Here is a 13,574-nt window from a genome sequence, read left to right as displayed (position 1 = left end):
ATACCTTACAATCACCTAATATCCAATTAAAAATTTTGGTAACGTCTGTATAACAGTTAAAGTCGCCATCTTTGTTTATATGAGACCCATACCCCGAAATGTTATATATTTACATATTTATGATTTTATTATTATTTTATCATAAAAATATTGAGGTCAATTCAACAGCTTAGTACAAGGACTCATTTTATAGACAATTCCTCGTGTATGTGTTGCGCCATCCACCACCCATTAAATACTAACGACCAACGACTCAGCCAACGCCAATGGCTATTATACTGACTGTACGTAAGGTACGACATTACGTAGATCGGTGTCGATGGCAGCTGTTTCACATCTTCGAGTTTGTTATATCCACAATCATTTTTTTCTAGCAATGTAGCGTATCCAATCGCTGATTCAGTACACTATGGACATTCACTTTACATGCTGATTGGCTGATATATATATAACCCATGACGTATTTACAGGGAAATCCCAGGTAATAACAATAATACAGACTACACTATACTGGAAAATAAAACATTAAGAGCGGTGCCAATCCCTGAGCAAGCTTGGTTAGTAAAGAAACACAGCCAAGGTAAGCCATCGTTTTTCTTAACAATACAACCGTCCAAATATATTATTCAGCTTTGTCGGACATAATATATACCTTGACATTGACCTTCACATGGATGTGACGTCTGTTTATTTTATACATCTATGTTACACATGTTACGAGGACATTGCACTTGTTAAACTGACTTGCGTATGCGGTCATGAAATTTAATACAGGGGATTAGGCTTTCAATTCAATCATGATATGATTAGTGAATAGACCCTGTCAGATCACATTGCAGTCTACACTGAGTGACGGCGATATTTTCTACGTCTGACGCACATTTGCTGATTGTATGTGATCGTACTGGCCATTGTTGATCGACACAAAGTCACGTGATCGTTTGCGTTTCCAGGAACAGCTGAATACATATGTTAACAGTGGAATTCCAGATGTCCTTGAATTATACAAGGTTGTATTTAAATTGTACACTATGAAAAAATCTCGTTATTTAAAAATAAAATGTTGTCATGGTAACGCATAGAATCATACACTGACAGTTCAATAACAAGAAACGCTAACTGTTGTACAGTCTGCAAATTCTTAGAAAAGTTGATGTCACACATTCAAAGTAATTTACTTGTAATTCGATTGAGCTGTGCGAGACTGACTTTGAGTCCCCGCGCAGGTTATTTCCGCCCGTGACGGCTAAAGTGGCAGTGCATTGTAGTATTACAATGCGTTGAACTTTGAACTGTCAACAAACAATGGCTGAAAATACTACTACAATATGCTAGGCAATCCGCTATTGTTTCCAAACGAATATCAAAACTGCACACCATAGTTCAATAATCACGTCAAGGTAAATACTTAAAGATAGACAGTATCCGTATAAACAATGGACTTGTTTACATACTTAGTCATTTGGTGAGCCAGCACCTCACTGAAAAGGTCAACTTAAAATGAAAATGGTTCGTCTTTGTTAAATGCCTAAACGTGCTCAAGCAAAGATCAACATTCATGAAAACATTGTTGTTGAACAAAACCGCGAACGCGTGCTCTATTGGACGCAATATTGGAAAAGAACGCGAACCGCAGGTGGTTGTGGGTAATTTTATCAACGGCGCCATATTGAAATCTCGGTACGTGTTTTGTCACTCTGGAAAATCGTACGCCATCCACCACTGTTCGAAGAAATCAACTACAAGGAATGCGATTTTAGGTAGGTGGTATGTTTCTGCATCCCTTGATACCAATTTCATTCCATACAATGACAGTATTTTAGCTTTTTTGCGAGCCATTGTCGGGGCACATTGTTCTAGGCCCTTGCCCTCGGTCTGTCTATTTAGTTTATCGCAGTGAAGTGCTAGTATTTTAGTTTTGGCTCACAGTATAGGGAAGAGAGTCCTTGTGGCTGTAATATATGTTCGAATTCGAAATATTACTTGTGCACTGACTACATTTTTTAAGTGACACTGAGCTCATTGCGAACTCTTTGTTCCAAGATGTCCGCATGATGGGTTCAAGCTTTAGACACTGGGGGTTGTTACCGGTAGTCGGGATTTTCTATTCCTTCTACCACGTAAACTGCTTTTGTGATGATTATTATGAAATTAATCGCCATGCATTTCGCAACATTGATTTAAAAATGTTCTTGTTTCGCCACATTTTGTGAACGGATTTGTATTATATTATCGGACAGTCGTCTACCAGGGAGAAACAACAATGAAAGTAATGAAATAATAAAAATAAAAATATTCCCTTTTATCGCCTAGTTGTAACTTTTTTTTCTATATTTTCACCGTTACGTTAGCAATTTTGTTTCGACTCTGAGCTTTATTTTGTGTTGGAACCTTACTCTGCGTTTCGCCATGATTAAATAAGGGACTGACCTTTAAAACTCGGGGGGTGTAGAACTACCGTTAAAAAAATTGTAAGGCACATTTTTTTCATGATGTCATTTCTTTTGGTCCACTGAAGTATTTGTTTTTTATAAAAAAAAAATTTTCTGTAATTTTTTTGTACAATTTTTTTTTTTAACATTGTCTAATGGAGATTTTTTTTTAAATTCCACCATCCCTAGACTTTATAATGATGCCTTTTATCTAGCTATTTATTTCCCACATGACATCAACGTTGTGTTGTCCATGCTAAACAATTGCTAACACAATGGATGGAATGGAATGTCTTATAACCAAACATTTTTGACTTGAGTATTCATAATTTTGTTTCAGATATCATTTGCTGTCATGGGTAATGGTAGATACCGCATTGAAGTTGATGAAATTAGCTTCAAGCTATGGCAGTCTGCCAAAGCACAGTGTAAATATGTTACAAACAAATATTTTCTTCAACATGTTTTGGCATTGCATGGTGTACATTGCATGAGTATAAAGAGGTGAGTAATTGTTAGACTGTGTAAAGTTGCTAAAGGCGCTCATTATTTTAGAAGTTTTTTTGTTTTTTTTAAACACAAGTCACAGAGATTGTGCTTTCATATTCTAACATTAACACTATTTTAGTGCCAAAATTTGTGAAAGCATCTCTGCTGTTGAATTTTGAACTTGAATTCAAATTAAGTTTTATGTGTATTGCAGATGTTCTCATTCTGTGAAAGTATCTTTCATACACACAATTTTTGCAAACATTTTTTTAGTTACTGGTGTTTGGAACAGCAGTGTTCTATAAATCAGCAGCAAGGCTGACTAAGGACATTTTCCCAACAGACTTGCTCTTTGTATTTCTGTTCTTTGGTTTGCCAGTTTACACATTTGAAAAATAATCAACCATAAGAACTGCATTTGTTGACTACCCATTTTTCCCAAGAAAAATTTTATTTTACTTTGAGACTTGCTCTAGATTTTTCTGCCAATCATAACTTTAAAAAAAATTTTTTTGATTGAGGATGCTGGCTGAACATGGGTAAAAAAAAAAACACTTTAGTTCAGTGTTACACTATACACCAATGAAATCCTATATTAATTACTAGTATGTGAAATTTTCACTGAAATGGATTGTTTCTTACAATCTAGGTTTACTTAGTTTAATATAGCAAGTTTAATTATTTCTCTCTTTTGAATTGGTAAAATGTTTGTAAATGAGTGGTAATTTCTAATCTATCTAACATGTATATTATCAAAATGTTAAGTGTTACTATTTTTACTGTTTCAGTTTGAATTTGGCATCATCCACACCAAGGAAAAAAGAGTTTGCGAAAAAGGCAGAGAAAGTAGAAGATGACAATTTCTCTGTGTCTCCTATTAAAAGCTATGGTGAGCGTGGTTGCCATTCATTGCAAACAGTCACCTGTGATGAAGACTGTTTTGCTGTAAAAGATGGAGTTACAGTTGGGCTTGGTTGGGATGATCTTGTTACTGGTTGTATTAGTTGGAACACAGTTACTGGCAAAACTGATGGCAATGATGGTGAGATATGTAAGGAATATGGTGTTACTCACAAAATTGGTAGAAATGATGGTGGGGTTGAAGATGGCATAGTTGATAAGGAAGATGGTGTTAGCGATGACATTACTGATGAAAAAGATTGTAACAGTGAAGATGAAGACTTGAACACTTCAATGGCACATCTACTTTCATTTACTTCATCGCACGCTGCTATAAACCTTTCTGAATCTGAGCTTGATCTAGATTCTTCAGATTCTGAGACTGAAGAAGTATACAGTTCATACACATGGGGATCAGAGGGAATTGGTAACTCGTGTCACCATGATGCATTGCTGGAATGTTTATTTCATCAATTTTCTCGGTCATGGAATTCAATGAAGTCGTCCAACAGCAGTGAAATGATGGATGTAATACTAAACTCGTTCAAGTTGAGGAATATAGGCCAATACCATGAAAGTAAAATGAACTTGTGGCAGTATTTAGAGAAAATAAATCAACATACTTTCAAAATTGGTAATATGTTGGCAGTTTCCAATATTTTGGAAAGAATATGGCAGGACTTCACACTTAAAGAGAGAGAACACTTGTTTCCCACAATTCAGCATCAACAGACCTGTTCAATAGTCTCTTCGCATAGTACGACGTCTTGTAGTAATTCTGCCATTTTAGTGGTGAGATCTGATGAACTTATTGCTGAACACGGCGTATGTGATTTAAGTTCAACAGTTAGACAGTTGGTAAATGGCACAGTTAAGAAGAAGTGTCATGCTGTACACGAGATGGAAGATTCAATTGATTCTGTCATGGATGTAATGGTGGTTGGCTGTAGTGGTAGCTGCAATGGAGAAGTCACCTCGAAATCTCAAATAATGAATCAACCCAAATTCATATTTGTTGAGGTAGAAAATAAAAATCGGATGCGTATTAGTGGTTTTCGCCAGGTTTGGTTTGAAGATGGGTTGTCATACAAACCTGCTGGGATAATCTACCTGCACCAACACCACTTCTGGAGTGAGACCTTAGTCTCAGCATCTGGCTGCCAGAAAGGATGGTATGAACATGATGGGAGAAAAAATCATGGAATGGCAAGATTTAGTGGACATCAGCCTCGTTGTAAAATTCCAGAAGCTGTTCACATGATTATCTTTGAAAAAGTGCAAAGAAGGTTTCAAACCTACAATGTAGCAGCTGCAATAGGTTCTGCCCGTTTACATACTCAAAGCTCCCATCCCGGCATAGCAGGATTTGAGAGATGTAGCAAGGTTAAGACCAACTTAACTACCGGTACACCTGAAAATGGACCACTCTCACCAGTTGGTACTCCTGAAAAAGAGTCCCTGCAAGAAGAACTACAGCTACTGAAAGATGCTAAATTCATATGCACTGAAGCCCAGATGAGACAGCTCTTCCAACAAATTGGCTGCTCAGTGTGCAACTACACAATGCACATTGAGACAGTAAAATTTATTGGAATGTGCGCAAAGCTGAGTTTGTCCTGCCATAATCAGCATAAGAAAGTGTGGTATTCATCTCCCACGTATGCTGGAACACTTTCCACAAATGCGTTAGTGTCAACGTCACTCTTAGTTGCTGGTGGAAATGTTTCCAAGTTTCTGAAATTCTGCCAGTTCCTGGGCCTAAAATCTGTATCAGAGTCTGCAATGTACGTGAACCAGGCAAAGTTTGTTTCTCCAACTGTAATGGAGGAGTATGAGAAAATGGAAGACCACATCATAACTGATGTGATTGGTCCAGAGAAGCCTGTAGTGCTGCTCGCAGATGGTCGCGCTGACTCGCCAGGAAACTGTGCCAAACACGTCACTGTTACCTTTGCAAATGAAGAGACTGGGCACATGGTTAAAATGCTGCATGGTGACCGGAGAGAAGCAGATTGGAAGACTCCTAATCTTGAGCCAATGAAGTTTAAGCAGGGTCTAAAAGAGTTAATACCAAAGCTGACTATTCGGGAAGTGGTGACAGATGCAAGCCATGTCATAATATCCATGATGAGTATGTTTATTTACATTTTATTTACTAGGAAACTGGTATTATAATATTTATTTAATTTGTAGTACTGTAACATTGATTTAATACTCGCCTACAGAAACCCCTCCATGATTATCAAAAATGCATTGGAAATTTTTTTTTTTACCAGGCAATGTGTTAACTCAATTATTACCTTAATTGTCTTTATTGCTGATTTACTTTCAGAAAAAGATCCAGAATTTCAGCATATAGAGCATTCACTGTGTGTTTGGCACCATGCCAAAAACTTGTCGCGCAATTTAAGTCAGGTGAGGTTTTATACAGATTAAATTTCACGCTAAAAATCATAGGACTGATCATTTAATTGAAATGAATTTTCACAAAATTTAAAATACTGATTGTTGCTTTTTAGCTTGCAAGTAAGGCTGCCAACATTGAGCTGAGAGCATGGATCAAAGATGTACGAAACCACTTCTGGTTCTGCAGTATGAATTCTGGCGGAGATGTTGAAGTGATGAAAGATCTGTGGTTGGGATTGCTTCACCATGTGCAAGACAGGCATTCTTGGGTGGGAGGGGAATGTCTGCATGGCCCAATAGACAAACCCGAAGGAAAGCATTGGCTAAAAACTGATTCACCAGCTATGGAGACACTGAGGTAAATAATTCATTCTTGACACAGTCCTGTGCTTGCAGCCAAAGGCCACAGCTGGTAACAAATTTTTCCTGCATCTTCAGCAGTTTTATGCATTCCAATTCAGTATCGAGGGAGTCTTTTTGAAAATTCACCACAGTGGTGAGAGGCTTAAAATATAAGTGATAAAACAAAGACAACTACCCAAAGAAGTTAATTGTTAAAAACTAGAAACTTTGCATTTATTGGCAAAAAGGGTATTTTTAGCATTTATTTACAACAATGTTTTACAAACTGTTCACCCACTAATTTTTTTAAACTATTTTTTTGGTTCATTGACACCCGTTTATGTATTACGATCTGAGATAATAATCAATTGAATTTTACAGATTAGATTTTATTTTTTTAAATTTAAAGATTACATTCATATTCAACCTACCATTGTCAGAAAACTTACTGAGATGCAGTTGAATCATATGTTTTGTTTTTGTCTGTTTTCAGATTTACATTGCAATACATGCCAATATGTTCATTTTTTTCAGGAATTTTATGACTGATAGAAAGCTGCTGGGAAATTTCAAGTATTATACCCAGGGCCGAGTAACCAGCAATCTTGAAAATTTTCACAACGTCCTTCTGCAGTATGCTCCAAAGAGAATAGGATTTCAATATGATGCCTATGCAACACGACTACAACTTGCTTATTTAGACTTCAACCACCATTTGAATAGGCCAGTAAGCAAAGACCAGTTTGGTACAGAAAAAATATCACGACAAATAAGCAAACGATCTGGAGTGTTTGTTCCTTTCTATGTGAAAGAAAAAAAGAAGTATGATTATATCCCTGGTGAGTTGCACCAAGCATCTTGTTTTTTAAGTAATGTGTACAGGTTTGGTCCTGCATTTTTTTTTTGACTAATTGCACAAATAGTTTGATGCCTTCTATAAGAAGGTGGCTTTCGCTCACTTATTTGTTCCCCTCTATTTTGACCCAAGAATGGAGGTTCAATTAAGCATCAAAAACCCATTTTGATTACTTTCCTTTTTCGTTGTTTTCTTTTTGTCCAGATTTGATAGCAAAGTGTTTAGCTCGGCGGTACCAGTGTCGTACACGAGGAAGCAGACTAAGTCTAACAGCACAAGGCCTCAAACGTAAACATGGCCCTTATTCACGAAGACTAAGTGGACCCGAATTACCTGGATGGTATCTTCATCAACAGAAGAAATCACGAATGGCGCGTTATCTACCAGAGAGGAAGAGCTTGTAAACCTTCATATAATTTCTTTCATAATTGACGATTTGTCTGTCATGAACTGTAACCATGTGCACTTGCTCAATTTTATTTACAGTTTTTCCCCCCTCCAAGTCAGCTTTTGTAGTACGAGTATCCGTCCAGAACAGTTTTTTTCTCTGAATACAGCAAGCCAAATTAAAACTGTTTTTTTTTTGTTTGTTTTTTCGGGTCAACAATGTATATTTTCTTACTGCTACATCTTTTATCGTCTTTAATTATGATGTAATTATATATTAAGATTTTGAATTTGTGTGTAAAGCTTGAATTCTTTTTTTTGTGCCAGTCGTTAAAAACAACTGGTTGCAGGATTGCAAATTTTTATGATTTTTCCTATGTCACGCAGGATTTTTGAAATGTGACAAACTTCATTTACTGCCTGGGTTTATTTTGCATTTATTTAAAAATATAGTAACTATGATTACTTCATTACTTAGGCCAGCTCAATTCATGGTCTGTGATATCGCCAGGGTTGCTTTTTTTTTTTTTACCAAGACACATGAATACTCTTGGGCTACAACATTTTTTTCTATATAAAATCTCTTTAAACCACATAATGTTTGGCAAATGAGTGTTAATGTCCTTATGGATATACAGTTTTTTTGATCAATTTTTTCTGTACCCTCTGTAATAAATCTGTATATTTTCAATAAAAATTGTTGCAGCTTGTTACAAAAGTGTAAATGTGATGTGTGTAAAAAATTGCTTTCACCAAGAAATGTTGGCCTGGGAGAACACTACAAGCCATAATAAAATTTGCCGTATTAGTAACTCCCACCAAATGTAGGAATTACAGTAAAATCTGTATTGAAAGTCGCATTCAAAAAATTCACTGCGGCTTCCAATACAGATTTTACAGTAAAAAACAAAAAATCAGCTCTATTGCAGATGGACATTGAACCAGTGCTTTATTGAAAAATATTTACCATGTCATGAGTTATTAAAAACGCACACGGGAGCACTATGTGTATAAAAGATTCACTTCTAATACTAGTATTCCTTGTAACCCATATAACGCCCATCTTGTGATGGGTAAAGGGCCCGTATTTGTAAAACTACACAAGATGGAATAACTCTTCTATTTCCTTTCCCCAAATAAACATGTTGCCAAAGAATGAAATTACGATATGCAGTCTTCCTGTAGCTCGCGTTTTCATATCTTGCAGGACTGGCTCGCCACTCGGCCGTATTTAAAATTGCCATGTCCAAACTGTTCTGGTTGAGACAATGGAGTGCAAATAACTCCTCCCTAGTAAGACATTCGGTTTGTTTGCAGCAAACGTTCTCAATTGGATTTTCCATTTCAAGGCAGTTGCAGCATCTACACCAATGTGGTTTTCCACTGCTGCGTTGGCCTTTGTTATGGGTCGGCTCAATTGCTGCCAGCCACATCTGAGGTGACAATGCTGACATCTTTATTGACAATCCTCTGAGAGTTTCTGGGTCCATATTAAGAAGAACATTCTGTAATAGATGGGATTGGTTTAAAGACTTAAAATTGAGGAATTTAATAACGCCACACTGGGATAGGCCAGGAAAAAAACTTCTCCGTTTCTCTTTTCATGGAAATTTTAAAATGAGGCGGCAAGCCGATTTTATTTTTTAAGAATACTTAGCTAAATGGGGGAAATTTGAGACAAGTGCTAGCACAAGCGAAAAAAAATGTTCAAGGCGCATAGTTCAAAATAATGCGCGCAGAAACGAGAAACAGATATTTTTTTTTCAGCTTTAATGATAGTTTCTATGTTGTCATACACGAAAGAATAAACAAGTCCAGAACTGTTGAGACTTGGCTATGTCAACCATTGTGAAGTTTAGAATTTGAAAGTAAAAACATGCACCAAAAATTAAAAAAAAAATTTAAAGCACAATTGTGGATACCTCGAAACAAGAAAAAAAATTGTACCTGTATTTTTTCCTTATCTCCAATGATTGGACTCTGAGTCTCCATTCTCACGATTGCAGTTTCTCTGTCTTCATTTCCCTATGGAAAACAAATATATCATGTTGAACTAACTATATATGCTTGGTAAGTAAATGCTATTGAGTCGCTAATATATAAATTGCAGTTTAAATTTTATTGGGCACTTAAAATAGAAGAATGAAATGCATACAACCAGTGAAATACATGTCAACTGAAAATCAGCACAATAAATATATATAATTTTATTTCAAATGTCAAATGCATACACTTACTGTTTCCACATCTGTTGCTTCAAAACCTTCAACTGTATCACAGGGTTGTGATAATGTTACCTTGCTGCGATTCTTACACATTGTCTGCTTGCATAAACACGAGTCATTGCATGCCTGCTTGTTGTTTTTGCATGGGCATTTTCGCATGCACTTTGATTTGCATTTACACTGAAAAATAAAATGTTGGTTATTATTGTTAATATTTTTTTCAGTGTGCAGTAAAAAAATTATTCAATCAACACAATCTCACACTAATATCCATTTTCCTATACAAAGAAAAGAAATGTTAACATAGAAACTATCATTTTTTAATAAAAATATTTTTCAAATACAAGAAAATTTTAAAATTTGCATTCCAATCATCTCATCCAAGATTGTGTCTAATGATCAACATCTAAAAATACAATTGTTATTTACTTACACTAATTTCTGGGCTGGAAAGATCTGGTCTAAGGATTTCCACTGTTTTCTGTAAAGTTCACAAAAATATATAAATTATTACGAGACTATAAACTGAGATGATTTAAAATAAAGAATAGTTACCGTATTTATGTGTGACACTGAAACTGCCTTCATATTGAAATGCCCATAAGTAATGTATGATAATTTAGGTGAGTATTTATGAACTGGGATATAAAATGGAACAGTTTTAAAATAATATGCAACTAAGATTGTTATTCTACCTCTATATTTAACTCCCTTCCACTATCCATGTTTCCAAACAGTTGCTCCGCAGCCGCAATTTCCTGAAGGAAAATTTTAGAAATATTAAATATTGCTGAAAATTGCAGTTATATACTGTACTCTTTCAATCACAACATGATGATAAAATAAGTTGTAAATCATCAAAAACCACTCACATCAAAACTAAAAACTGAAGTTCTGCTTTCGTTAAAACTTTGCTCTTCCATGATAATGATTGCTACCTGAAATACATAATGGTAAAATTATAAACAATATTGATATACATGTTCATACACTCCATACTCCACACTCTATGTGGTTTCCTTTCATTTTACACAAAAAACGAGGATTGTATATTTTCGTTGAATCAGAGGTTTACTATTATAAACTCAGGGAGTGAGAACCTCAGTACAAATTAGTGTTTTCCTTTACCCAGTTTTGCGCTACGTTTATTTACTCATAAAAGTTCCTGTGATTTTATTAAATATTCTTGTCGATTTTTTTACCCCCCCAGTCTTTTAATGGTCAACCCCTTAATCCACTATTTTCACTTTTTATTAAAACGAAAAGATATTATTGTCTGACCGACCGATATTTCTACTGGATAAAGAAAATTAATCATTTTCCGAACAATACTAACTTGTACAACATGTATAAATTAATTAAAACGAAAGTCTATCGGTATGATAGGTTTTAGTGGCAAGTCCGCCATTTTGTTCTGCGAGACAGGTTCTATTGCCTGTCGCGTTTCCCGACTTGTTCGCAAACTCAATTTTCAAAGCTGTAATCACGATTAGGAATTCATTTGTGGGGCAATTATATAAAATCGGAAAACAATAACATTTAGGCACACTAAATGGACACACATAAGTGACACTTATCGTCATGCAGTGCGTGAACCGTTTACGTATAAACTACATGCAGTGAACGCATACTGTAAGTAACCCCGGTGATACGACACTCGCCTGTCCTCGACTCAATTTTAGAAACAAAACAAATGCCGGCCGCCAAGTAAAGCAGATTGTACAGTATATAACAAAACAGATTAGAATTAAAGATTTCTTCTTCTTTTTAAAAAAAACACGAATAAATCTCATCGGTTAGTAAGCCTTCGGTTCGATATTTCCCCAGAAATCACAACGAACTTGTTCTAACCGATAGTGTAATACTCCTCACTATATCCCAATGGAACCCCTTGCTAATATCATAGTAACTCTATTTTTGCATGGTTATTGCCAGTATAAGATTCGCCAAAAATTTTTCGTTAAGCAAAAAAATATTACTCACCGTGTTGAAACAGGGACTTGTCGACGCGCTCACAAAACGGGAAATGAAGTATCTTCATGTTTACAGTGTACGGGAGACGCATATAACAGGATGTTGCTCAGCCGGAGATTAAGTCAAAAATGATTACGTAACCATTAAAACAGCATTATACAGATACTGTCTATCTTTAACATTGATTAAAGGCTTGAATACTGACGAGAAAATTATCATTGAGCACACATGTATATTTGCAGGGTCATTTCTTGTTAAAAATAATCGCTCTGCAAAAATGTAAGGTCAGTTTAGGTCAAAACCCCGCCTATATAGACGGGAAGGCGTGTGGGTTGAATATGAGAATTCGGCATTTTTTTTGGCCATATACCCCCCCCCCCTCCACGAACATGACAATATGTCAAAAACTGACGGTGTTGGAGCAATCCCTAACGGTAAATTTTGTAGTAAATTACTCATAATCCATCGCATTGCACCCGCCATCTACGGAGAACAATTGATGGGTACATTACAGGTATGTTTACGATATGACTGCATTGTAAAATATACCGAGCATTCATAAAATAAGGCTGGACGGTATTTGTTTTGCCTTTGTGTGACAATGGAGTAACATGACACATTGTCAAGTAACGGAAACTTCTAATCGAACATCCCCACTCTAAACGCAGCTCAACACTTACCTGTCACATACAAGTCCAAGTTTAATGTCATATACTCTTTATTATTGATTTATGAAATTGAAGACCCATTCAAAAACTATTAAATAGAACACCATTTGAAGGTTCCTCGCGCGGAAACAAACAAATCAAGTCATTATTATTAAAGAACATACAAACCATTGTACTGGTTAACAATTACTTCGTTAAACTTGAAATGATTTTAGTTGGAAATGTCCATTGTCCAACTGTCTATTATTAGAAACACACTACTATACAATGCAACACTCCGTGGAAATTCTGACTGCCAGCACCATTGTTTCGAGTCACCTGCAATAGCACATGCGCAGTAAAGCATACTCCACCGACCTTTGCAATCAGCTTCAAGGTCAGACTATCGGTGCGTGATAAGAGAGCACGAAGACAGATCTTTGTAATTTAGCAAACTAAATAATGAAATTGGATTTTGTTTTATTTACGAGGATTCCAATTTTGATTGTCAACGTCGTGTTATGTCCAGAGTTTACAGGTGGTCCAATACTTTTTTGCGATGTAGGATAACACTATCGAGTCTTGTTTTGACTCAAACCTTAATAATAAACAGCAAATCATAAAGTACACGTAATAAATTCAGGTTGCCATGACGTCATCGAGGCGTGGTGATGAATGATGTTGTGGTACACGATCCCGCCATTCTGATTAGGCAACAAGCGGCGGCTGTAAACTCGCCTGTTGTTTTCCCAATTGGAACGTTTATGGCGCAATTTCATACACCGAGAGTCGTATTCCAACGTTAGAAATACAGCCAAGGGTATACTGCCACTGTGCCTTTGGTGAGTGTGCCATACACTCAACAAGTAAACCAAATGTCAATGTACCCTGGGTGAGTATGCCACAAACACAACAA

General features: G+C 36.1%; 2 protein-coding genes across 2 annotated transcripts; one reads left to right on the top strand and one right to left on the bottom strand.

Moving 5' to 3' along the window:
• Window positions 1-3,443: 3,443 nt before the first annotated feature.
• On the top strand, window positions 3,444-8,509 carry LOC144352899 (uncharacterized). Its single transcript, XM_085495814.1, has 6 exons — window positions 3,444-3,460; window positions 3,710-5,952; window positions 6,154-6,236; window positions 6,341-6,585; window positions 7,104-7,408; window positions 7,630-8,509. Exons 1-6 carry the CDS (start codon window positions 3,444-3,446, stop codon window positions 7,827-7,829), a joined length of 3,093 nt encoding a protein of 1,030 aa, XP_085351940.1. The 3' UTR covers window positions 7,830-8,509.
• Window positions 8,510-8,744: 235 nt separating this feature from the next.
• Window positions 8,745-11,341, bottom strand: LOC146729111 (P2X purinoceptor 7-like). The gene is made up of 6 exons (XM_085495627.1): window positions 10,910-11,341; window positions 10,733-10,795; window positions 10,471-10,518; window positions 10,050-10,217; window positions 9,760-9,837; window positions 8,745-9,317 (listed from the first exon to the last, which is right to left on the bottom strand). The coding sequence occupies exons 1-6, from the start codon at window positions 10,958-10,960 to the stop codon at window positions 8,844-8,846; spliced, it is 882 nt and encodes a 293-aa protein (XP_085351753.1). The 5' UTR covers window positions 10,961-11,341; the 3' UTR covers window positions 8,745-8,843.
• Between the last annotated feature and the right edge of the window lie 2,233 nt (window positions 11,342-13,574).

Source organism: Saccoglossus kowalevskii, chromosome 22, assembly GCF_978046115.1.
Source record: "Saccoglossus kowalevskii chromosome 22, keSacKowa6.1, whole genome shotgun sequence".
Lineage (NCBI taxonomy): Eukaryota > Metazoa > Hemichordata > Enteropneusta > Harrimaniidae > Saccoglossus > Saccoglossus kowalevskii.
Note: the sequence above shows the minus strand (reverse complement) of the source record. Positions and strands in the feature narration are given on the sequence as shown.

Excerpts from the sequence above, each read along its gene's own strand:
- LOC144352899 (XM_085495814.1), top strand. Across the intron at positions 6,237-6,340 it reads TGTCGCGCAATTTAAGTCAG|CTTGCAAGTAAGGCTGCCAA; the intron begins GTGAGGTTTTAT and ends GTTGCTTTTTAG. Across the intron at positions 7,409-7,629 it reads GAAGTATGATTATATCCCTG|ATTTGATAGCAAAGTGTTTA; the intron begins GTGAGTTGCACC and ends CTTTTTGTCCAG.
- LOC146729111 (XM_085495627.1), bottom strand. The coding sequence starts at position 10,960 with ATGGAAGAGCAAAGTTTTAACGAAAGCAGAACTTCAGTTTTTAGTTTT. Across the intron at positions 10,796-10,909 it reads CTTCAGTTTTTAGTTTTGAT|GAAATTGCGGCTGCGGAGCA; the intron begins GTGAGTGGTTTT and ends ATTTTCCTTCAG. Across the intron at positions 10,218-10,470 it reads TTTCCAGCCCAGAAATTAGT|TGTAAATGCAAATCAAAGTG; the intron begins GTAAGTAAATAA and ends TTTATTTTTCAG.